The 26,887-nt window shown below is 40.0% G+C and overlaps 1 protein-coding gene across 5 annotated transcripts in view; it reads left to right on the top strand.

Annotated features, from left to right (window-relative positions):
- Window positions 1-9,388: 9,388 nt before the first annotated feature.
- KLHL32 (kelch like family member 32) overlaps window positions 9,389-26,887 on the top strand; it is a 103,225-nt gene continuing 85,726 nt past the window's right edge. For 2 of the 5 annotated variants that reach the window (XM_032443448.2, XM_015858869.3), the window contains exons 1-2: window positions 9,389-9,515; window positions 25,331-25,419. In XM_032443448.2, coding sequence (XP_032299339.1) covers window positions 25,397-25,419 — 23 coding nt within the window. In that variant the 5' untranslated portion in view covers window positions 9,389-9,515; window positions 25,331-25,396. Of the gene's footprint in view, window positions 9,516-9,738; window positions 10,254-18,390; window positions 18,467-25,330; window positions 25,420-26,887 lie in introns of those variants that run through there. The other 3 variants (XM_085541891.1, XM_015858870.3, XM_032443447.2) reach the window with 3 other exon arrangements.

Genomic DNA, 26,887 nt, shown 5'->3' with positions numbered 1-26,887 from the left:
TGGTCTTAAATTTGTCATTATATCCATTTGCCACCATATGGCATGTAATAAGCTGTTTAGAAGCTACCTTGAACTCATAGAAACTAATACATAAACCCCCACCGACTTCAGTAACAGTGATAGAAGACAGGATAAGTAAGAATGAAAGGAATGGTAAGGAGTCCAAGGCTGTAGACAAAAACGTATTTGGAACAGATCAGAAATTCAGGCTTAGGGTGTGATCCAATGAGGCTGAGGAAGAAAATCCTTGTGAGGAAAGATTCCCATTGCTATCTGCTGTTATCTGCTGTATGGGCTGGTTTGTTTGTTCTGCATCTTCCTCTGAAACATCTTGTGCAAGTCATTATCAGAGACACTGAGACTACATGTACTCGTATTGATGGTCAGGGAAAAATTGACTTTTCCCTGACTATTCTCCACTTGATTCATTTACCATAAAGGATGATATTTATTTATTTATTATTTTTTTTGCTTAAGAATTGAGCAACATTGGTTATTGCAACATATTGCAGAAATTTTCCAGCTGTAACAGCACTAATACCCACTACAAAACATTTGCTCTACAGCTGATGCAGCAGTGCTCTCTAACATGAATGAAAAATGTCTGAGGTTTGACTGATTAGTCTATTAAAGAAGAAACAGTTGAGACAAATAAGCTGTATTGTTTTAATTGATTTTGTAGTATTCCTATACATTATACCATATGAGCAAAAAATTAGCCTTACAGGTTTTCAAGTAGATCTCCCTTACAGCTTCTGAGCTTTCTCCTTTTCATTTATATGTGTTACTATTTCCCTGAAAGTAGACATATGTGACACATTATGGCCTCAAGTTGCGCCAGGGCAAGTTTAGGTTGGATATTAGGAAGAACTTCTTTACAGAAAGTATAGTTAGGTACTGGAATAGGCTCCCCAGGGAGGTGGTTGAATCGCCATCCCTGGTTGTGTTTAAGAGCGGTTTGGATGTGGTGCCCAGGGATATGATTTAGTGGAGGGTTTTTAGAGTTAGGGTACTGGTTAGGCTGCGGTTGGACTTGATGATCTTCAAGGTCTTTTCCAACCTGGGTTATTCTATGATTCTATATATGAATTGTGTTGGTAGAGAATACACAAGAATACAGTTCAGAGATAACATGTGGCCAGCACCATTAGAATTTAACTGAAATCCATTGCTGAAGTTAGAGTGAGACCTTTGTGTGTTTCTTCTTTCCGTAGCATCAAAAATCTGAAGGAGGCATGTGGGGCTCAGAAGAATTCTGAAAAATTCCACTTACAATCTATATATAAAAGCTACAGTGTCTAAATATGTGTCAGGTTGCTCTGGGGGCTTCCAATATAGACCATTTAAAGAGGTCCCAAGTTATTTAAAGAAGTACTATATATACTAAAAGTTCATTTTTAGACTATATAATGAGGGCATGAATAACCTTCAAGGCTCCAGTGTTATAACTTGTTGCACACTTGTGAATTTACAGAGACTTCTTTAAGGCAGATTTCTTTATCTAAAATATTGTCAGGATCAAAACAAATTTACCACCCTTTCCTACATGTATAAGATAATGCAAAACCCACATTCTTGAGCAGTAGCTCAAGAATTCTATTGGATTTAAACTTTTCTCTAACAGTTTGTGACAGGGGCCAGCTTCATCCTGGAATAAATTCCTCCCAAGACTCTGGGAAAGATCCCTGAAGGGCATTTAGTGGCAGTTTCCTCCTTGCACCAGCTGTAAATTCCACCTCACATGCCCACATGAACTTAGATTTCTAGGTTTCTTCAAACTGCTCCTGCAGTCTTTTAACTTCTATTCTGACATCAGAGGAAGCATGAAAACTTATTTGTGCTTTAATAACTTAATCTGTTTGGAAAAAGTGGGTGATCATGAAATGGTTAATTGCACTATGGTACGGTATTTTATTCTTTTTCTTACCCTCTGTGAATGTGTTCCACTTCCTCTCTGGGCATGGGGAGAGATGTAAAAAAGTTTGTGCTCTCTATTCCTACCAGTGCTTAAATGTGGAATACCAGAGATCTCCACAAGCAGATAACTGCATATTTTGCATTGAATATTCTCGTAATACAAAGCTTAAGTAGGTTAGATTGTTGCAGATACCAAATTGCTGGTCTGTTGCTTTACATGTGTTTTAGGATCTCCAATCATATCATAAAATCATAGAATGGCTTGGGTTGTAACGGGACCTCAAAATTCACGTAGTTCCAGCCCCCTGTCACAGACAAGGTTGCCAGCCACTAAATCAAGCACTAAGTTCAGTTGTCCAGGGCTTCATCTAACGTGGTCTTGAACACCTCCAGGGATGGGGCATCCACAGTTTCACAGGGCAACCTGTTCCAGCACATCAACTTTTAGCACCAAGTTCTGGTTAGAAAGCGGAGTAGAAAGTAATGCTGTAGTTTTCAAAAACAGTAGTGGCACTTCCTGCTAAAATTCAATATTGTTTTCAAATGTGTTCTGTCTTTCTAAGCCATGAGTATGGTGTTGTTGGTTTCTTTTAACTGAAGTAATAAATTGAAAGTATTGAGAGTAAAAAAATATACACAAGGCTGAAATGTAAATAAAGCTGTTACAAAAAATGGAGAAAAACTGAATGTGTGTTCCTTATTTACCTGTAACATTCAAAGGAGTTTGGATGTTACTGCTTTTTGCAGTTTAGCATTTTATTAATGAATGATTTGTGTTTGCCAGAGAGGATCACTTCTGTGTTTTCTTTATTGCTCCTGGAGACTGGGAGCTGAATGGCAACAGGGCTGGTTCTTGTGCTAGCCTTAGCCAGCAGTTGAGATGCTGCAGATTGCTTCCACTGGGAGAACCAGATGATGGCTTGTTCACTTGCGCTCTGTGCCTTTCAAGCAGTATATATACAACTCTATTTTTCTAAATGCAGCAGGAGACAGGAGATAGTTTCCAGGCTCACAGTTTCAGGCTCCCAGTGGACATCATTTACAGACATGCACAGACGTATGCAAACAATCATATGCTCTTGTTGCTTGTATGGAAAAGAGGGCCTGTTGTCATCCATAGCCCCTGCTGCCACAAACCAAATGTCTCCTATAAGAAATTCCATAGAATGCCTCCTTCCTTGCTGCTTTTTGTCTATTTCCCTCAGATGCACAGAGCAACATCCCAGTCCTTCTGGATTCAGACCAGATTGTTCTATTTCCACTCCATTCCTGTTCTGATGGGTCATTTGGACAATGTCTTCAGGTTAAAAAAAGAAGTTTTATTTTTGTTTGTTTATTTTTCCTAGAGGAAAAAAAATGGGGGTGGTGGGGTGGGGGTGGGGGTGAGGGATGGGTATTTAACTGTACCTAGAATGGAAGCAGGTTATAACTCACTAACCTTCAATAGGATTTAGACCTTTTCATAGATCAGAAGCACATCTCTACAAAATTAGATGCATTCTTACTGTTATAGTATTGTATGTTATTACAACTTGCTCTCTGCCTGAGCAGAAATAAGTGCACAGCATGTCTTATTACCAGTGTGGAATCCATTATTCTGAAACTACTTCCAAACAACTTTTTCTGTGCTTAACAGTGCAGTTTAAAGCTGTGGTATAACAGAGTGCTGCCTCTAGAGAACCTTGCTTTTGCTAGTAGCACCCATGTCTTGCTTGAACATCATGCTCACCTGACCACATGGCACACCAGCTAACTCACTGGTGCCTGGACAGAATCACCAACGTTGGAAAAGACCTACAAGATCATCCAGTCCAAGCATCCACCCATCACCAATAGTTATCACTAAACCACGTCCCTCAACACAATGTCCAAATGTTCCTCGAACCCCTCCAGGGTCAGTGACTCTACCACCTCCCTGGGCAGCCCATTCCACTGCCTGACCATTCTTTCAGAGAAAGACCACTTTCTTTCAGAAAACCTCTCACTTTTCCTTCCTTTCCTTCCTTTCTTCCTTTCCTTCCTTCCTTTCTTCCCTTTCCCCCCTTTCCTCCCTTTCCTCCATTCCTTCCCTTCCTTTCCTTTCTTCCCTTCCTTCCTTTCCTCCCTTCCCTCCCTCCCTTCCTTTCCTTCCTTTCCTTCCTTTCCTTTCTTCCTTTTCTGTTTGAAAACATGGAACAGCTTATAAAGGAGTATCTATGTTACCAAATAAAACAGGTCAAGGAGAATTCTTTGGCCCTCTGGTCAGTCAGCATACAGTCCAAATCCATACAGATGAGTCTTTACTATCCCTTTCTGTCCATAGTGCTGCATACTGACAGTAAACTGCAGCCCCATTCAGATGCTGTTAGTGCTTGTGTAAACACTTCTCTGTTTCTGTGCAAGTTTGGTCAGGTTAGCCTGGATATAACAGCACATCTATACACTGTGATATTGGCCTTGACATTTATCCATGCACAGCAGAATGAATTATGCCAATAAAGTAGCTTTTTTTTTGCCTTGGGTATAATTGCAATGTATTAACCTTTATTGAACATTACCATAATAGTTGTGGTGGCTTTTTTTTAAATCCAAATCAAGTTATCTATGTCAGCAAAAGATTTTAGGTTTAAATTGAGACTCAGACTTATCTGCATCTTATTCAGGTCACATTTCATTTCTTTCTTAATCGCATAAAATCATGAATCTTATAAAGAAGTGTCACAGGACTACAAGCTGCATTTTCTATTTCAGGTTACTCAGAAGTCATGCTGCCTTTCTGCTTTAACACACTGATGGTTCCTAGTCTCATCCTCACAGTTTCTGTATGTCCAATTTTATGGAACTCTAGAGGTAAGAACAAACTTCTTTACATGGCGACAAATATAGGCACGGTTGTGAAAGGCCATAAACCATCTGTAACAAAGGATTCACACGACCTGAAACAAGACATTGCTTCTCCATATTATGGCATTTGCCATTGTTTGTTGACTTCAGGAGAATCCTCTCTGTTCTAATTTCAGTGATTAATGCCGTATGTGCAAGTGTCTGTTCATAATTAACTCCCCAGCCTTCTGAATTCCAGATAGTTGTCAACTGTTCCTCCATGAATCCATCAAATACTCTATTCAAGGTTGTTTTGTGGGTTTCTGAGATTTTCATTTTTGTTTGTTGATTATTTTATTTGTAGTGATGCAAAGAGGGCATATTGTGTTCTGGACATCATATCTGCTAAAAATTGTTCAACTGTTTGTTGACTTAAGGAGAATCCACTGACCTGGCAGAGCCACGGTTCTGCCTCCCACGTGAGAACAGAAGCTCTTCTCCCCATGATGCAACAGCACCAGCCACGCACATGAAAAATATAGGCCTACAGACAAAGGTTTCCAGGCTGCACAAGTGCCACTGTGAATGGACACGTACTCTATAAAGTGACTGTGGTAACTAGATTTTCTCCTGTTTCCGGTACACAAATGTGGGAGAAGCTGGCAAAGTGCGGTGGTCTCAATTCAAACCCTGAGATACATGGATTAGATGAGACCTCATATCACTGGTAGCTGTATCACTTCTACATCTATAATTATCTGGGGAATCTACCTAGCTCTTCCTGCCATGGCTTATGATTCTCTCTTTTTCCAGAGAATTTTCCCCTAGGCTCTACCCCCATTCTGCCTTTGCCAGGCATCCTGTGATTCTTTTGCCCTGGTCGTGGTATTCCTCAGAAAGCAGAGCCTCCAGCCACTGTTGTAGCAGCCATACACTAAATGAAGCAACTACAGTTTCAGAGCACTAGCAATGAAATATGCCTGCTTGATGTTGAAAATACACCTCCCACTTCACAGAAACAAAAACTGTGGATTGTCACATTTAACATGCCAGACTATTTTGATTTCAAGTGCTGAGAAGCAGAGAATGACTCTGTTGAAGGCAGGCTCAGCCTGAGCCATGCCAATCTTTTCTCAGGGAGTAGCGGGAATCCAGAGAAGTGAGACTGAGGAACAACAACAAAAAGCAGCAGCTAATTTTCAGTGGCCAGCAATTTACCTGTCAACAGTACTATGTAGGTTGCTCAGATGGCTTTTGTTAGTTTCTTGTCCTTTCCTTCCATTCTCCTTTCTGTAAATGTTAAGTGTTGCATCCAGGAGAGTATTCTGAATCCACATAGCAGGGGAAGTATTGCAAGGTTCCAAACAGAACCTTTGTACCCTACTGCCCAACAGCTACCTCCTTCTTCCTGAAAGGAATGACCCCTGTTCCAAAAGAAAGAACCAGGTTAAATCAGTAGCCACCAATGTTGTATCTAACTATTTTATTACTTATATACTATAATATAGTATATAATACTATATATATAGTATTTATATATCTGATATTGAGAAATGAGTAGTTATTCTCTCACCTGTTTTACTTCTGCCCACTGGACTTCTTTTAAGCAGATACTATCATGCAACTGATGCATGCCAGCTCTACCCAATGAGCAGAAATCCAGGTGTTTTCTCTAACTCTAGCTGCAAAGTTGGAGAATACATACATACCAGTATGGATTACATTCAGCTTTGCAAATCAGGAGGAGACATTTAACAATAATGTTAACTTAAGTGCTGATGAATTGTAAGTAGCCTTTGAGAACATACATTTTACACAATCATTTACTGCATAAGAACTGAGATTCCCATAATTTGTGGTTTTGTGGGAAACTCGCCACAAACCACAGTAAGACTCAGAATCTTTCAAATCCATGCTGGGATCTGAAGAACTCGTCAATGTAGACAAGACAGCTGAGTGATACACGATCCTGAGTCAGTAGTTACTGTTTGTCATTTTAGCTGTTAACCAAAAAGTAAAATATACAGCTGAGTAAAATTTGTTTTCCTCTGCTACCAACTGGTGCCATTAGGCACTGTGGTGTTCATAGAGTTTCCAGTGACAATGCGGAGATAGAGTTTTGAATTTACTTCTTCTTTATGGTGTCAGAGGGAGTAAAATAACATTCTGGGTCTATGTTTGAAAACAGCCTCAGTTTTAAGTTCTACCCAGCTGTATCCTGAGGCTGAAACATGTCCATGTTTTGGCAGCAGGGAAGTCTACCATATGTTGCAGCGATAAAGAAATTACACTGATGCCAATCTCTAGAGTCAGACATAAAAAAATGTCTAAGAGAGTATACTTCCAGCAATATAAGCTTAAATATATATGAAGCATAAAAAAGCACAACAAGTCTATATATTATGGATATTTTTTCTAACTGTCATGCACTTTGGAGATGCCATAAGCTGCAATTCACTATTGGTCTTGAGAGAAGGATATAATCCATAAATCCATTCCATTTCTCTGTTACACAGAATTGCTTGCTGTCTAGCTCCCAGCTTCTGACAGCCACAGAGCAATTCCACTCTTTGAATAAGTTCTTACTTACTGACTTGCTTTTAGTGAGTACATACTGGGCATCAATAAGGAGATTCTTTTTTTAGCAGCCATTCACATCAGGCTTCTAAATGAGAGCATGGATGTGGAGCTCCTGAACATGGCTGGCAGCAACATGACATATTCTTTCTTTATTTAAGGTCATTGTAGAGTCTTGGTTTATAGCTCTCACAGATGACACGGCTTTTAAAACTGCCAATTAGCTCATTTCAGCACCAGCAATATATCAACTGTCTTTGAACACAAAAAGACTGTTTGTATTATTGATATGCGTGTAATAAAATCTACTATAAGATCTGCTCATGAGATGTGAGAGTTCTAAACCACACCTACTACAGCTTAATGTAGAACAAAATATCCAATGCCAAATACTGGTATTTAATGCTGTTCCTCATGTATGCTCCTCAGTCAACCTCTACAACTAAGTTTCACTACCAAGTGGCAAGGCCTTACTCTGTGATGTTGTTTTAGATGTGTAAGAAATTTCTGAGTATAGGGAGACTGCGCTTCATTTACCTTGTCATGTCTGCACTGCACAGTGAAGCAAGTTGTGAACATGGCTAAGATGGCAAGGCTCAAATTAGCCCTGGAACAAAAGTAATGTTTAAACAACAGTTTTGTGTTGCACACAAGTTCACTGGCCCAGATAAGAAGCAGCGTCTCTGTCCTTATGACCCTGCTCTGAAAAACAAACACTTAGTATTACATTGCATCAATACCAATCTGCTTGAAGCTCAGAGAAGCTTTGCATTATTGCACAAAGGGCAAAATGTACATCTGTTCATTCTCTGAACTGACCTTTGAATTTTCATTGTCTGCTGTGCAGACTGGGGACTGTGGTATTTCAGCCTCCTTAAATGGACCCTTAAAGAGGAACCATTCATCTGCCAATAGGCTTAGCTAAAGGCCAAAAGTGGTTTGGGCACTGTTAGCTAGAAGAGGTTTGGGATCCTGTGATATGACATGCACATAAAGTGTAATGTGAAAGAGCAATGGAGATGGAGAATTTGGGAATCTGTTGGTTTTCTGTTTAGAGCATAGATCAGAAAACAAAAACTGGCTCCTAAAGAAAAACAGTTGCAGGATATGAAATCTGCTCAAAGCAACTCTTGCAACAGTATAAGAGATGTTCAGTCTTGCTAAATGGTACGAGTGGCACTCTAATCAATAGACTTCTGTTTGATTTTTTTACTTTCCTTTTTTTCCTAATTTCTAGTGTGCAGCTGAATGTTCTTCACAAACATGAGACCAGTTGGAGGGCAGAGGCTCCCAGCTCGTCAGTGTCCGGAGGTGAGGTTGTAACTGAGCCTCACCGCAGAGCCTAATACCGTGCCCCATCTGTAAAGCGCACCAATGCTTCACCATCCTGAACTGAACACTGGGCCCCGGCTTTGCACACACACAGAATCACAGAATCACAGAATGACCCGGGTTGGAAGGGACCTCAAGGATCATGTAGTTCCAACCCCCCTGCCTGGCAGGGCCACCAAACATACACCTTTACTAGATCAGTTTGCTCAGAGCCCCGTCCAACCTGGTCTTGAACACCTCCAAGGATGGGGCATCCACAACCTCCCTGGGCAGCCTGTTCCAGGGGCTAACCACTCTCCTAGTAAAGAACTTCCCCCTAACATCCAACCTAAATCTTCCTTCTTTTAACTTAAAACCATTTCCCCTAGTCCTGCTATTATCAGCCTTTTCGAAGAGTTTACTCCCCTCCTGGGAGTACCAATATTATTTCTGGTCTTAAAATCCCTCTTGCCCCGGCCCCACGATCGCGAGATGCACGCTCAGGGCTCTACTCCAGATAGCGAGTTATTTCCCAAGCCGGCTCGGGCCTCCTCCCCGCTGCCCTGCAGGAGGACGGCCTCAGCGGGCCCTGAGTGCCGGAGGGCTCTGGGACGGAGTGCGGTATGAGAGCCGGGACAGGAGCACCGACGAAAGCAACGACGGGGCACAAGCCCGACCGCTGCGCCCTGCAGCTCATTACCCTCCCCGGCAGGTGCGGCCCAGCCGCGACGGGCTCTGCGGGGACTCCGGGGCCGCCGCTGCGCACTGGGCGGAGCGGGGAGAGGAGGGGAGGCTGCTCGGCTCCTCCCGCTCCGCCACAGCCGCACAGCTGGGCCGGCGGTTCTGCGGTGCGGGCGCTCGTCCCTGCGGCTCGGCAGGCGGAGCGGGCTGCGGGCACCTGCCCCGAGGTGAGCCGCGGTCAGCGCCGTGCCGGACCGAGGCGGCGGCGGGCAGGGGGAGCCCTCGCCGGAGCTGCCGGGGGTCGGGGGAGTGCGGGGGGGGGGGCCGCGTTTCGTCGTTGCTACGGAGACGGTCCGAGCGGCGGCGCCGACCCGGGCAGCAGCCGGGGGACGGCCCCGGATCGGGAGGACGCGGCCGGGGGGCGTGAAGCGGGGCCGGGAGGGGGTGGCTCCGGTCTCCGGGCCGAGCCGGGCTGCGGGACTGGAGCTCTGGCTGTGGCCGCGCAGGTGGCTTGGCGGCGGTAGCTGCTGAAAGCGGGGCTCCAGCGGGCGCCCGCCCACATCTGCTGCCTTCTGTCGCCGTCTGGGCTTGAGGCCGGCGAAATCAAGCTGAAGCTGCTCGCCGGTGTTTAAATACACCAGGTCTCCCCGCTGGAGAGGGAGCTCTGCTCTTTATCAGCTCTTGCGCTTCTGGAAGATTAAACCTGTAGTCCCAACAGCTTCCAAGGTGCTCCTGAAGTGGTTAAATAAGTCGGTCGGAGCGGGGAAAGGCTCGGTGCTCAGCGCCGAATTTCGCATCGGAGCAATTTCCCCAAACCGCGGCTTCCTCCGGCGGTGCGGGCTGCAGACGGCTCGGTGCGGGATGAACTTCGCTGCCGAGCGCTCCCGGCCTGGAGGGCGGCCTAAGGCTGCTGTGAGCTGACATGAGACTCGCAGGCTGGACGGTATCGTCCCCAAGCAAGTTGGGTTAGTCCTGCTTGTATTAAGGGTAATGGCAACGCTCGTTTAGTCGTTAAAAGGTTAGAAGTAGAGCCGGTGCTAAGCGCAGTACGTGGGGTGAAGGATTGGTGTAGCTGATCTGCTTGGGTGGGACTGTTGGCAGGGGCGCAAGGTGTTCAGCACCTGCTAGAGGTCTTCATCCAAAGTTTATTATTTAACTACAACTTGGAGAAGTCGAGCGATACATGGGACAAATAATATGGTTACCACAGTTGCTTAAAAATCTCCCAATATAGAGCTACGCAGCGTGATCTTGCTATGTAGCAAGGTTCACAAGTGAACAGAGACATTTTTACTTAATGTTGGAAGCATGTAGGGAGAAATCCTTTCATCTTTTGTCTGCAGTCCTGAACGAGAGTAATTTGACACAATCTGTGCAGCACTTCGCCGTGGTTATGTATGAAGCACTAAGCGAGGTGCGGTTACTGTGAGGGACTGTTGTGGAATAATAAGCTCTTGCTTTAGTAGGTCACTAAAAATAATGCAGTCGCAGCAATTAACACCTCTCCAGCATAAGATTTCTTTTTTCTTTTTTTAGATACAGTATTAAGAAAAAATATCCTTGACATTGGGGTTTGTTGTGTGTGTGAGCAACTGAAGCAACCTGTATAAGTGTGTTAGGAGAATATGTACATTTAGGCAGGTGTGGGGGATGTAGTGCTTGTAATGCTTAAAAGGGAGGCAGTAGAGAGGCATCCAAAAGCTGAGCTATGATCTTCAGTCTGTCTTCTTGGTAAAGATGTGAGCAATGGTGTTTGCTGTGGCAATCCCTGTTAAAAGGGCTGTGTATTCCCTACAGAGAATTTGGCTCAAGATTCGTATTCTAAGACTCAACATCAGAGAAGAGTTGGGTGGGCTTTTTGTGTGGTTGGTGTTCTTTTGTTTTTCTCCCTCTCTTCGATCTTTTGGTTGGTAATTGAGGGGACCAGTGAACTGAAGAGTTTTCCTGAACTACCTCTGGAAAAGTTGAGTTGAAACATTTGTAGCAGATGGGAATTTAGGCTGGTATAGGCCTGTTCTGCACGGAGTGATTGCAAGGTTAGGTGAGCAGGGTTTGACCCGGGACAATATATAGTGTTCATTTTAAAAATTCTTTTTATCTCAGTGTTTTGGATTCAGAATGTGTTGCTTCTGCCTGAAGAATTAGATATTGGTTTAAAACATAACTTCTATGACACAGCTGAAAGGAATCTACTCCGTATGACATTCATAGCACCGCTGTGGTGTTTTTGATTGATTCTGCTGAGCAGTGTGTGATTGACTTAATGGCCACAGTAATACAGGGAAATGATTATAAATGAGAAATTGGAATTGGATGAAGTGAAATATGACATTAATTTAAATGCTTAGGTAAGAACAGTTGGCAGTGTTACCAGAAGAAATTAACCTAACATGAATGTCGCCCGCTGCCATTATGCTCACCTGTGGTAGCCATGTTGTCGTCCGTTTTATTTCTTTTTAGTATAACAAATTATTCTTCATATTTCTCATCCACCTAACATTTCTGTATGCCGTCTGCCAGTGTGTTGTGTGCTCTTGGCCATGCAAGCTTTTTAGTAACTTGATTTCATAGGGAACTTAGAATTTATGCTATCAAATGTTGATATTTGAGGTGGAGATACTTTTCATGGTTTGTTTGTATTTTAAATAAGAAGTATGTTGTCTTATGGATGCTATTTGCCTCTGATTAAATTTTGGGCTCAAAATGGTTTTTGTCTGTAATTTGAGAATAGAAATGTTTAAGAGAGAATCTCATGAGGGATATTCCTGCTGAATCTATGGAGAAGTTCCAGGGACTCAAAGAAAGACCAGGAGGCAGTTTCAGGACAAGAAAATGGGCAGTGATGGTGGAGACTTCGAACGGATAGAAAAGGAGAGCTTAGAAACTCCTGATCTAGGGTGTTCCCACTTGGATCAACCTCTCTGGATCAGCCTGGCTTTTGTAAGAGGGGAAGTGTCTCATATAGGCGAGAAAGAGCTGCAAAATAGTGGGGACAGGTGTTAGCCTGTTCTAGCCCATAGTCCTTGTGATCTTCAGCACCCATGGGAGAGCTTTATGTAGACAGCTGAATTACCTTGCCAGGAGTGGAACTAGAAGAATGCTTTATCAAGCTTTTATCAGATCTGTATCTTAGTTGCTCTTTCAGCTACGGAAAAACTTGGATGTAGATAAGCTGTGATGCTGATGTCCCTTACCAGACTTTCTGTGAACCAGCCATGCTTGACTTTCTTGCTGGGAAGAAGTTTGTTATGCTCAGGATAGATGAGCTGGAATATCTTCTATGCTCTATGCTGTCAGTAGATATCTAAGTCACTCAAAGGGCAGACAAGCTCTGGGATCGGGAAGTATTGGCGTCTGCATATGTGTGCCTACATTGCCTGTTCTTCAAACTATCTCTCTCAAATGGCTGGAGAAATGAAAGGTGTCATTTCAAAGAAGTCCTGGTAGTGAATGGCATGCAAATTCCCTTCACTTTAATGTGAATACAAAGTTTTCTACTTTGTTATCAACAGCCAGAGATCTCTTTGTAGGGAGAAAGCAAGAAAATAAAGTTATGAGTAAAGTAAATCAGAGGCTTTCAGAACATCAATAACACTTGGAACTGTGTGATTCTCCATAGTAGGTGACTGCTCGGAACGATTATGTAAATTGAGAATGTGTTTTGCCAAAATTTCTGTAGCAATATGCTGCAGTGATGTTGAAGAACTTTAATTATAGGAGAATGAGCCTTATAGGGAGACAAATACTGTAAATATTTTGATTCATCAGTACTTAGAAGTTATGGTTATTCTGCAGAATGTCTTTTTTGCAACCATCTGTCTTTATTTTCCTGTCAGGAATGATATTATAGTGGTAGTTTTTGACAGCGTAAAAGATGTGATGTTACAGCCTAATTTACTGTTGTTTTTTCTTCCTGAGTGTTGTGCTTACTCAAGATGTGTCCTAAGAATGTGTATGTCTTCCCTCTCCCCTACCCCCCTATAGCCTGAACCCTATTATCTTCATTTTTTTTTTAAACCTATTTTATGCCTCCAGAATACCTTTTCCTTTAACTGTTCAATGAGAATATGCTTCAAAAAATGTTCAGCATTGGTATTTTGGGCAACAGGGGGCTTTTGCTTTGAAGGTGTTGTATTTAAGAATGGCTGAGATCTATTTCTGCTGTCCTGATAAGATTTGATTTATATCCTGTATGGGTTTAAAACAAACAAACAAAACAAAAGACCTACCAAAAAACCTGGCTGGTTAAGTGAAAACAACATTGCTTAGATTAATAATGCATTCTGAAGTGGACATGAGCAAGCTTATGGCCTTATTATGTCTGAAACATTTTCCATCAGGGTTCACTTCAGGTTAAATAAAGTACATAGAAAGGGCTATTGCCCTTTGTAAGCTAACCTGGAATTCTACCTGGTAAATCAAGACAGAACAGATAAACACTGATGGTTGAAAGATGTCATTGGGGTATGTGGAATGCATTCTTTCCATTTTTATTTTTTTTTTAATTCTGTTCTCTAAAACTGATAGCAATTAAAATATATATATAGATATGTGAAAATTAAATTTATATGTGTATATATATTTAATATACATATATATTTTCTAAATTTATAAGTAGAGAGTGGTTTTGAATTTATATCTTTTCCTGATCTGGCTCAGGATTTACAATGGTATCTTTAAATCAGTAACAAACAGTCAGAGGCTCCATCCATGAGGGAATGCACCTTTTGTTTGTTTCTCATCTTTTCTGCGTTGTACTTGGTTTTGAAAGCCTTCTTTCAGTCAAAGTGACCTTTATTTTAGTTGCATTAAAAAAAACCCACAACAACAAAAAACACAAAACAAAACTGAGGTGATGTTTCTGGAAAAGTACTGTGACTGCAAGCTGTGGAGATCAAACGAGATCTCAAAAGCTAGAAGCTGAGCTTCTTTAGTGGGATAATAGCATCTGGGATATATTCCTTAGCTGAACTTTCTTTTTATTCTTTTTCTCCATTAGCAGAGAGCCCTGACAAACAAACAGGAAGGGAGCAGAGCTTTTTTCTGGAAAATCTTAGTGCATCAGGACTGCAGAGCATGCTGAAAGCTTGCTGTGTCCCTACTGTACTGAGCTTCCCACCTTCAGTGAGGTTACATTAAAACACAACCCACATCTTTTGTGGTCTGTGGTGAGTTTTGCATGCAAGTATGTATGCTCTACTGGCTTGTGGGAAAGTGCATAGGAAATTAAATGATGTAATGCAGCTGTGAGATCTCATGTGTCTCCTTTTAGTGCCAGGGTTTGAATCTTTCTGACAGGGTCACAGTTAGAGACAGAAAAAAACCCTAAAAGTTGCTGGAAAAGTAAGAACTGGGTGTTCATTGCTTGCATACTTATGGAGCATGACTATGAATGGAGAAACAGAAATGGGAGTGCAGATTTACAGCAAATAAGTCAAACTGTAAAATGTTCCTGTGGGCAAGTCCAGCCATCTGATACACACAGTTCTCTTGCACCAGCCTAAGTGGGCCCTCAAGGATGTCCTCTGAAGGGGTGTAAAGCTGTTGGATAAACTGTTCGAAGTTATCATGTCTTTTGTTTATAAATAACTCTTGTACTCTAGGCTTATATTGATTTAGTGGTGCTGTTGAGTAAGTGAGAATAACTAAGGATGTAATGCAGCCATATCCAACCTGTAGGCCGCATGTAACCCTGCCCAGCCTTTTCTGAGGCTGCCCCCTGCCCCATACCATCATGGGGTCAGCTCAGTCCTGCTGAGTGGCCCAACCCCTAGGCATGAATCCTTTGCTGAGCAACAACCAAACATTAGCATACAATTTGGCCCCATCTGAGCTGAAACCAGAGCACGAGGAAGGCAAAGTGCAGTGCTAACTCAAGTTATGACAAATAAGTTTATGGAGTTTGATACATTCACTAAACAATGTCTTGTGAAAAGCAAAAGAAATATGCTGCCATGCTTTCAGTTTTGGTAAAGAAATTTGAGAAAGATTTCAAAGAATTGATATTTTTTTGGCAATTTGCAACTCTGTTTTCAATTGACATGAATACTTGCCAGTTCTCAAATGGTATGTGTGGAGCTGCAATGAAAAATCTGATCAAGTCTCTTTACCAGACTTTCATAAGCCCTATCTTACCAGTGAGAAATAGCTCTTATTTCACAGTCTGGTGTTGAGGATTAAGCACAGAAAGGTGCTCACCTTGAGAGCTTACTAAGAACTCCAACTACTGCCATCAAACCAGCTTGACACATTGTTAGTTCACAAAAACAAGGTCGATGGTTTTATGTTTTTGTCACTCTCCTGTATTAATTTAAAAACATTAACAATTAAAATAGGTTTTGTTACTTATTTACGTTAAATATATTATATATGAGTACTCCTCTGAAAGGAAAGCCTCTTATTTTATGATGTCAGCCTATGATATCAGAGATGGATGTTGGTGGCATGGCCATAGAAGTTGAACCTTCTCACCAATATTCCATTGCATGTTGTTGCCATGTGACAGATGGCAGCAGAGGGATAGTCTGACAAAATGGAGTCTGATGTGGAAGTGTATATGAGGCGAAGGTGAGCAATTGAATTCCTCCTTGTGGAAAAAATTGCACCCACTGAGACATGTTGATGGCTATGGAGACCAAACACTGAATGTGAGCACAGTGAGGCTGTGGGTGGTGCACTGCAACAGCAGTGGGTCACTTCTGGTACAGATTATTCCAAGTCTTCTTGTTTGTTGCTCTTAAAAATGTATGGCTAATGGTGGTGGCTGTGTTGAAAAAGAGTGTTTTGTAGCTGACAATTTGCTCTATCAAAGAGTGTTGTGCTCTTTGTATCTGTTGTAGTTTCTGTGGAAATAATTAGGAGGCATTACTTTTGGAGCAGCCTTTGTAGACATAGCCCTAGACAATTCCTTTTCACTCAGTGTGGCCCAGGCAAACCAAAAGATTGGTCAACCGCGCTTTAACAGCTGAGCCTTGTCAATTGTAATCTGCCAGCTTAAGATAAAAGCCTTCAACTTTTCACGTATTTTGCCTCACATAGCACAGCTGGTGGAGCAGAATTTTTTTCTTTTTAATAATAGGTGGTATAGCTGTAGTGATCTAATGATAGAGGAAGGGTGAAAGGGAGTTGTTTGAATATAACTGAACATAATTTTGGGAGGGGAAATAAGGACCAGGCTTCCAGGCAGTGTTTCTTTTGCTTAGAACGGATGAGGTCAAAGAAGTCTAAATATTTGTTTGATTCTTTTCTAATTATATTTCTTATCCCAGTTATTACTCAAAGATTAATAAAGATTAGAGATGATCACTATAGGATTTTCTTCCTTAAAATGGAGGCTTTTCTTCAAATAAGTGTATCAGATTGAGAGGGATGGGGAAGCACTGAAGAAAATCTTGAGCTGTAATTTGCAGCCTTTTATCTGAAGAAGAAAACAATAGAACCCAGCCCTAAAGCTAAAAAAACCCCACTATTTGTTCTCAGATAATTGTCCACATGTTTCTAAGCCAGGCCAGACAAGAGAAGGAAGTGCAGAAGCCACTATTTCTGCTGGACTTGTTCTGCTTCTGTCAAGAAAGAACGGGAACGGGCTGCTTTGCCTGGGAAATAATATATGCAGACTTAACAGCTGTGTGGACTCTAGGTGCTTGATGTTCTTCTGTGTAGTAAGGCTAGTAGCTGTTAAAGGTTGTGTTTTGAATTAGCAGATTTTTTTTTCAATGAATTGGAGTAAGCCAGTGTTTTTGCTGTCGCTTGCCGTAAATAAATAGAGGAGTGTTTGGGAGTCCTGACCAGCTTTTGTGTAGGAGAGAGCAATCATAACAAACTGCTTCTGTGAGAAAGTGAAAACAAGTAAAAGATGAGCTGTTATCCCTGGCTTACAAATGCAGTAGAGATGCTGCCTGAAAAGTAGCAAGTTATTTGAAAACATGGAAGCCCCTTGTTTGCAAACCTTGGATGAATATTGATAACACTTTGTGTTCTCCTGAAGATCTTAGCAAAGCCAGCGCAATAATTCAACCAACTCTGGACTCAGAGAAGAGCAAAAAATCTAAGTACTGCATTATTGCATTTATCATTGCCAGGAGTTTTCTGACTCTCCCCAAGGAATTTCTAGGAATACTGTAACACTTTTCTCTGTGTGTTTCTAAGAGTGTTACTGACCATTCACAATGCAGCAGAGAGATGAAGCAAAAAACCCCCTTTCCTAGCAGAATCTAGGTACGAGGAGAACTCAGAGGATTTAAAATCAGTGAGATTTCCTACACCTTTGAAATTATTTTCCATATTACTTTTCGTTCTTGGCATATTTCAGACTTTCATTACTTTCAGTCCAACATTACTGTAACAGGTGATGGGTAGGCATTAATAAGACTAGCAGAATATTTTCAATTGTGCGGCCAAAGGATGAATTTGTGTATTAGTGAGAGGTTGTTGTTGTTAAGGTAGTAGTTAATTAGTTGTTAAGTGACGCCAGAACTCCATATTACTATTCCACTTTTTACTTGGTTTTTACTTTTTATGTTTTTATTTTTTACTTTACCTGTTGTGACTGAGTAATGTCTGAATATTGTGATAGCTAATAACTCACAATGGCTGCATATATGCAAACATACTTGTACTCCATAGAAAGTTTCCAACACGAAAAGGTAAAGGATTAGGCTCAGACTGAAAGTGGAGCTGATAAGGTGGTAATAATCTCATGACTGGAGTTGCAGCTTTTTCTTGGCTATCAGCTCCACAGAGCAGAAATGTATCTTCAGCAGTCCTGGGATCTTTACAGGAAATTTACTGTTTGTGTGGTTCTGCTTGTAACCAACTGGAAAACAAGAGCTGTAAAATCAAATGCATTTGTGACTGCAGTAGTAGGAAAAAAAATCCACAATCTTTTTTATGGAAGGGTTGAAACCTTCCATATGTAAGTATCTTTAGGATATGCAAATTGACTGTGTTGCATGGAAGTATCCTCTTAGCTTTGAACAGTGAAGGAAGAGAAATTGGGACTGGTATTGTTAGTACAGTGTTTTGTGCAGATGATGTGTTGAGAAACCATTCTGATATTTGTTGAATGCAAGTGAGCTGCTGATGCTTGAAGACTTTCAGATTGGTAAATTCCAACCCAGATTCAGGACTTTTGTGTTCTGGCTGAGATGTGGACTTCAAAGGCAATGCTTGCATAATGGTAAGTAGAGGAAATACTCAAGTCCCAACAATATTTTTGCATTGGATTTTGATATTTCATAAATAAGTTGAGATCAAATAACTTTTCACTTTAGCTAATCTGCATTTTGTACTCTTGCTGTATTGGAAACAGGTGGCAAGAGCCTTTGTTTGTCTATCTCAGGTTCATATAAACACAGAGGTAAAAACTTGCATTTGTTTTGCAACATGCAACTCCTTACATTTGAAAGGCTGGTCATAGTGGTGATGCAACAGTTTCTGTCTGCTCACCAACTGGCAACAATGCCTGATTTAAGAGTTTGACTGTGGAGATCTTTCAGACTTTTGGTGTTGCTTTGTTGTTGTTTTTTTTTTTAATTGTTTTTTAAATATTTTAAAAAGAGACTTCTCCTGATTTAAAAACAAATGTCTTCTGATTAGGTAGTGTTGCCATGTAAGTGAAGGAACTCAGCCAAACCTGGAAGTCAGCATTTTGGTTACAGTGACTTTGGTCATTTGGATGCAGTCCTGCATTCAGTCCTTCTTGGCTGCATTCAGTTGTTATTGTCAAAGATGGAAAGAAAAAGTCAAAACAAACCATTAAGGCTGTGCTTAAGATTCTGGATCATGCACAACGGAGCTACTCAGTTCATTGGCAAGGTGAAGAGCAGTCTGTCCCCCCTGTAAATCCTCTGATTCAAATCCAAGTTTTTGTGTGCCATTTGGTAGAGGGAGAAATGAAGCATCATTTAATTATCCAGTGCAGATCTATCTGCACCATCCTTGTACTTGGTCATTGGAAAGAATGGATGGGTACTTTAGGCCAACTTTATGCCAGTCGGCACCTTTTACCAGTGTGTCTCTGTTCCCAGATCGAGACATTGATGAATAGCTTCATTTGTTATATCATTCAATGGCTTTTAATCTCAGTATTGCCAGTCTGAAGCATTCAAACACTAGAAGTCAGTTCCCAGACATCAGTAATTAAATACATTCAGACACTTTGCAGGATAATTAATATGCCTGTTACATTGTTTTCAAGCTTTTCTCAGTAATCTTGAGATTCTGTGTCTGAAATGAAAGCTTCATTTCAGCATTTCAGGTGCAGGTTTGTTTTTTGTTTTCTTCCAGAAGCTGTATTTGGTGGCACAGAAGGAAATAATTATGACTGCTTTATTTTGACTTATTCTTACTTTAAAATGAGTTTATTTTCTGTTCATCTGCTGTTTGGTTCCCTCCAGGAAAGGTTTTCACATAACCTCCAAGGCCTGCTGAGAATCCCAGTTCAACATCTGGGTGGTGACAGATGCTTAAGAACGAGGGTTCTCAGCAGGCTGCAGATGAATCTGTCTGTATATGAAAGAAAAACAAGATGTCTAAAATTGCTGATACAGAAAGTCAAAGGTGTGCCTCGCTCTTTTGGAAGTAAGCAATTAACTGCTTTCAAAGTGTCTAGATTCACAGGGCTCTTATGAACAGAGGCAGCAATTTACTTCAGAAAACAAGTGATGTACTTCTTTCGTTTTTAACAAAAGATCTGAAAGTTGCTACAGCGCTCAGCTAATAACTGATCTGGGTTCAGCTGTCCATGATGAGGATTCAAAACTATTTCTATCACCTCCTATGAAGAGCAAAAATTATAGTAGAGTTACAAAATATTTAGAGTTAGTAGGGATCCACAAGGATTATGGAATCCAGCTCCTGGTTCTGCATAGGACCACCCAGTACTCAAACTCTGTGGCTGACTGCATTATTACTTCTTGAACTCTGTCAGCTCGGGGTTGTGACACTGCCCTAGGCATCCTGTTCCTTGTCCACCTGTGCCTCCTGCACCTCACCCCCATCTGCCCCCTCCCCTGACACAGCTCCATGCCGTTCCCTCGGGCCCTGTCACTGTCACACAGAGCAGAGCTCAGCGCTGCACCTCTGCTCTACTACTACCAGAAATAGTAGTAGTAGTGAAAGCACACAAAGACAATATTTTATGCTATTTTCAATATACTCTGAGAGGGAAAAACACTGCTTGAATTCTGGTCACCCTTTAGGAGGTATAGGTTATCCTGAAGCATAGTTCTGCCACCATGTGGCTGTGGAATGCTGTTCTTTAAGTCATGCTTATTTAGCTACTGATATTTACAGCCTTTTTCTTTTAAACTTTAAATGCTCTATGTATTATTTTTTTTTTAAAGGAATATTATGAATCTCAAAAATATATGTAAGCTCTTTATGCTCTTATTGAAGTAAATATAAATTAAAGAAATAATCAGTACTCAAATTCATTGGTGTACTGATGGACTTCTGTCTGAATATGAGCCAGCAGTGTGCCCTGGTGTCCAAGAAGGCCAATGACATCCTGGCTTGTATCAGGAATGGTGTGGTGAGCAGGACTAGGGAAATAATCCTGTCCCTGTACTAGGCACTGGTGAGGCCTCACCTTGACTACTGTGTTCAGTTCTGTGCAGGGTAAACGGCCTCAAGTTGCTCCAGGGTAGGTTTAGGTTGCATGTCAGGGAAAACATAGTCGCAGAAGGTGTGGTTAAGCACTCAAATGGGCTCCCCATGGAGGTGGTTGAGTCACCATCCCTGGATGTGTTGAAAAACCATTTGGATGTGCTCAGGGATATGATTCAGCAGAGGTTGTTAGAGTTGGGGTAGCATGGTTAGGTTGTGGTTGGACTTGATCTTGAAGGTCTTTTCCAACCTGAGCAATTCTATGATTCTGTGACTCATTGGAAATGCCATTAAATTAATAGATCTTCAGTTATGCATGGCAGTCTACAGTCCAGAAATCACTTTTTTTTTTTTTTTTTTTTTTGCTTAAAAATATTGTAATCATAATTCAAATATAGGTATAAAAAATAAAAAAAATCATGTAGAGTGATTGCCAAGGTTGTAGACTATCTACAGTGCTGTATGCCTCTCTCTCATGTAAATATTCTATATGCATATTTAAAGGGTTTTAAAGCCATACCCAATTAGTTTTGTTTCTCATTACTCTAAAGAAGAATGATTGCTGTGTTCAATAAAAGCACCTTCGTGGTTGTGACAGTTGAAAATTCAGGCTTATTTGAGTGAGTCACTGGTAAAGATGACAGCATCTAAGAGCACACCACATTCTTGTGTGCCCATTTCAAAATTAGTTTCTCTAGTTATCAGCAGAAATAATTACGGTCTTTCAAGTTTAGTTTCTGTTGCTCAGTGCTATAAATCATTCTGACCTCATTTGAGTCTTCCACATTTTGCAACAGACGTGTCACTTTTCCCAGAAGAAAAGTGCCTGGGTTTAAAGATCAGATTTTTAAGCTTATTTTTAAAAATTCACTTAATGCAAATGAAATTCCAAATGAAAATTCAATAACAAAATACGAAGTCTCCCTGTCTTGTCTGTTCTTGAGTTCTGCAGGAAAAGTCTTGAAATCATGCTTTGTCAGTTTCATGCCAGCAGTACCGTGCATTTAAACTAAAATGCCATAGAGCTTTCACATCAACTCTTTATAATGACTGCAGACATAATGTATGATTTAGTTGCTTTGCTTTGAGAGAGCTTTGTGTACTTTTTCCCAAGCTTTTTAGAAAGGTGAGAAGATAAATTATAGTGTTGTTCTCCCAGCCATACTCTAATAATGACACATAGGTCAGCTGTATGGAATGGCCTTTTGCTGGATAAATGATTAGTATCATAGGTTAAATGATAGAAACAGAAACTGGCTTTGAAAAGCTAGATAGTGATACAGAATGGTGTCACTATTACATGCAGTTGGAAAAAAGCAAGTTCATGAAATTTATTGAAGTCCAAATGCATGGTTTTGAGTGGAACTGCAAACTGTTTCCTTGTTCATGTGTAGTATGCTACTGTGTTCAGTTTTGCCTGCATATGATTTTATCAGCAGCATGCCCTACCTCTTGCTCAAATAGTAGTGTGTATAAAATAAGCCTTAAGTTACACAGACAACCATAAGCCTAGCATTTATTTTCATCTGAACACCTCTTCAGAGGAAGTGTTTTGGATGCTGGTGTGTTCAGATACTTAGAGAATGCATATGAATATGAACATATAGTAGTAGTTCTGAATGTACATCCTTCACCTCTGTGATTTCATTTTATATTAATGATTTAAAATCTTAATGATTTGTGGTAATTTGATAGTGATAAACAATAAAATCCATGATTCTAATTGGCATTAGTTGAAAACCTGAAGATAGCAATGACATGTCCAGTCTCACAGGAAAACAGATTGTATGTAATCAAGGGAGTATAATGTTCTGATTTTGATGTGCTTTTACTTATTTAGTTAGTTTACAGGTTTTGCTGAATATTTCCTTGTTTTGACTGACTCATGTTTTTCCCAACAAATCCAATTTTTCATTTTCTTTCTCCCTCAGTATTATTATTATTTTTTTTTATTACTAAGTCTAAGAGGTTCTTTTTTGTTTTGTTTGGTACTTTGAGTGTTTTCTTATGGAAGCCACTGTATTCAGGTGCTAAATGAGATGAAAAATTCACAGTTGAACAGAGTTATAGTGTCAGGGACAGCATTGGACAGCAGTAGCTTTCCTCACAGTTGTGAAGCTCTTGAAACTTTTTGTACGGAATCAGAAAAGTCTGTCAGTTCTCAGTGATGTTAAAGGGAAAAATAGTGTCTTCTAGGCAAGCAAGAGAAGTGTATTAACATCTTTGAAATCCTTGCACGTTCTGTGTTTTCATGGAAAACTTCAAGTCTCCCTCCATATTACTATTGTGTTCTTTCAACACTCGCTTTCAACTGATCATTACTAGCTTCTCTGTTTTAAAACTTTTACACTCTTTTAGGTTGTGTACAAATGAAAAGCAAAAATGTTATGAAATCTAATAATAACAGTGGTAGCCTTGTAAAAAGTGAATGTCTCAGAGAAACAGTATGCAAAAATCCAGAGGTATTATGAAACATTCAGGTTGTATCTCAAACCTAAGATCTAGTGAGTGTTTTCTGTTTGGCCTATATTTTCCTGTTAATCTTTCCAGCACAATGGAGTATTTCACTGGAACAGAAGGATTTAGGTGGAATTAAAGTTTTTCCGTTTAAACTGAAATTCTTATCCTTAAATGTATAATCTAATCTTTTAAACCGATTTAATTACTTAAAGAAGTTAAGTAGAAAGACAATAATGTATTTTAAACATTCTGACACTGAGAGTTTCCTTATATACCAATGAAAGTTTACTTAAAGATGAATCCAGCTTTCTGAAACAGAAAAAAAAAAAAAAGAAAATGCCTTCCCCCCCCCTTTTTTTTTATAGATAATTTTCAGTGATTAAAAATGTTAAGCTGCATTAATCAAAGCTATATATCTAAATAAGAATGATGCGTTATAGATCAAATGACTTTCATACTGATATTCTTCTATACGTGATGTTGATTTAAAAATAAAAAATGTTGAGACATGCACTGGCATTTGTTGGAGAAGCAGTGTATGGCAGAATGATTTAACTTTAAGAAATGAATTGTTTTGGAGATGATGAGGAAGAAAAATGTATTAATGTTTTTCACTGTTCCAGTTATGCTTACAAAAAAAGTGACTTGAGCTGTGTTTTTTTCAGGGGAATTCATCAGTACATGAATACTCATTTTTACTGTGCCTCAGTAGGTAGGGAGGAGGGTAAACTGATGAAATTTGGGGTGTTTTTTTGAGAAGTTTTAACATTTTGTTGAGCCGTGTTTCTTGTAGTGCTTTTGATCAAGAGAAAGTGCTTAGTAGCCTCTAGGGCCCAGTTAGGCTGACGTGCCTAACTGAACACATGATTTTATCTCAACTGAGTGGCTGTTACTCCTACTGCAGATTGGAGGAAGTACTTGAAATCTACAGGGAATTCTCAAGAACATACTGTGTGTTGACTTCAAGAAAATCCATTTTAACAAAGTTGTCAGCCTTTAGAATTCATAACTATTGTGTGTTACTACTTGTTCACTCTACTGCTGTGGGACAGTCAACAGCATTTGCAGAAAAGTATGTCACGATGCCTCTCTGGCAAGCAGAAGCTGTAGTTTTGTCTGTATGACAAACTGGAGAATGGGAGCAGGATTAATATTCTTTCTTCGGTTTCTTGTTATCTGAGAAGTAGATGATGGTTTAATTGTACCTTTACACATCTCTCCCTCACAGTTTCCCTGAAGTTAGTGCAGTGGCTGTCAAAGTAAAGCTGCTAGTCAGCATAAGATCTTGAAGGATACCATTAAGGACAAATCAAATAAGTAAAGAACTGGACTTTGTCTCATGAGTAACAGTACAAAAGCTGTCTGTGGTGTTTCAGTATTGATAAGCTGATCAAGAGCAGTTGCTACGAGGGAAGAAAAGTTCCTTTTCCAAATACACACAATAAACTTCTCTCTACTACGCCTCCCAGTTGTGTCTTTAGGGAAAATTAATGCAGTCAAAAAGTGTGTTTTGGTGTATGGAAAACCTCTTGGACCCTATAAAGGGCTGTGAGATTGTACTGTGATAGGTGTAAGATTTTCATAGCTGCTTATTATTCAAATAAGCGAGTGGCAGTAGATGATTCTGGCCCACACTAAAAACTGATTATGTTTTTTTGTTCTTGTTGTTAATGGAATGTTACTTTCCTCACCCCTTTTCTACCCTGTTAAGATAATACTCTGTTCTGAGTTTGCAAACTGTGCTTCCCTTGCGTTGTGTTCTTAGAGAAGACTAGAAGAAAGGCCACTTTCAGACTACAATCCGTCTTGCCAATACAATTTCACAGGCACCTAATCTATGTGATATATATCTTTCTGCAGTAGAAGAATTGAAAAAAAGTCACTTTTGAATTGCGTCTTCTAAAAGTATTAATCTTTAAGGCTGAGGCTGTGTATGCCTTGAATTTTGATGCGCCTCTCCTTTCTCTCTTTCTAGCTGGAATGCTTGCAGCTTTCTCTACGGGATTATAAGCTTTGATGTTCAGAAGAGCAAAACTGAAAGATGCCATCTGAGAGGTGCCTGAGGTATAGTACTTGATAGCATATAGTAAGTCATTCCCAATTAGTGTGATGTTTACTAAAGCATCAGTTAGCAGCAAAATGTGAAATTAATATCTTTATTGCTCATTATTCACATTATAATCTGCAAGAGATTGCTTTCTTGCTGCTACTTATGTCTAGCAAAGGAAAATGTGCTAGAGTTTGATTTTATCTCAGTCTTTTCATTTATTATCTCGCTTATGGTCTTATTTATACTTGGAATTTTTGATTGTGAGAACAACTACTATTTTACATGTATGTACCTGAAATGATACCTGGTGATCATTTTTGATGTTTGTAGTGTTCCAGTATTCAGGATACATGTTGATCTTTCAGTTCATTCAAATGATTTCAAGCATTCTTTCCAAATTCATCTTTCAGCCTTCCAGAATTTCTCATTTTGCCTTTCTCCTTCTTCCTGAGTCTTAGTCATTCATATTTCCTTGCTAGTCCAGAGACTTTGATATTTATGATTTAATTAGTTTCTGAGAGCACTGTCAGGGAAAAAAGCATTTCATCAGAATTTATTTATCCAGTTGCTTTTCTTTGGAACTTTATTCTAATATGCTGGTAGTTTCATCCACTGTTCTATTTTGGAGAGTAGTTAATGCTCATGGACTGATCTGGGATCTCAGTGGTCTGCCTGATATTGCTAACGTACTGTAACATTCCTCTTCTGAACAGAAATAGAGAGAAGTCATCTCCAGGTATAATTAGGTTATAATGCTGGCACAGTTAATCTTCCAATCTTATTATATTCTCAGTTCTCCTAGGAAGAAAAAAAGGTTTTTACAGTTAATACAGAAGAGGAAAACCAGGTTGAGGAGACCATATTCTGCAGTTCTTCAGGAATTAGTAGCATAACTGATAGTTTATCTTTCATTACAGATTATTTGTTGTTGCTGAAGACTGCAGGAAGAATATAGTTGTAGTAGTTTACTATTCATTTTTTTCAATGCTGGTAGCATTGCCTCCATAAAACAATAGTTTGATGCAGTTGTTTTACTGTAGAAATTACAGAAGAGAAATACTTGTTAGAAATAATTTCCTTTTTTTTTTTTTTTTTTTTTTTTAACACAAAATCTGCATTAGTTTGTAAAAGCTGAAGGTGTAAGAGTGGGATGTATGGTAGCATAGTAAGTAAGTGTTGGTGGGAAAGGAGAATTTAGCAGTCACACAGCTGCTGCCTTAGCTTGTGTATGTAGTGAACTGCATGATTTTAGTGGAAATATGATAGCTTACCTATTCTGGAATTAAAAATTGAGTTATTCAAGATAACTCTGTAAACTCATTTCCTGTAAGGATCCAGCTTCTCAGACACTATAAACTGGTATAGTCTTTCAGATTTCTGATGAACTGTATTGTTTTGTCTCAAAGAGGCTCTGCAGATTTTTTTTTCTTTTGTCTCTGTATTTATTTAGGACTGTATTTGCGTGTAGAAATACATCTGCAT

Source organism: Coturnix japonica, chromosome 3 (assembly GCF_054131305.1).
Source record: "Coturnix japonica strain WE chromosome 3, WE-NBRP24, whole genome shotgun sequence".
NCBI lineage: Eukaryota > Metazoa > Chordata > Aves > Galliformes > Phasianidae > Coturnix > Coturnix japonica.
The sequence above is the reverse complement of the archived record's forward strand: the minus strand, read 5'-3'. Positions and strand labels throughout refer to the sequence as shown.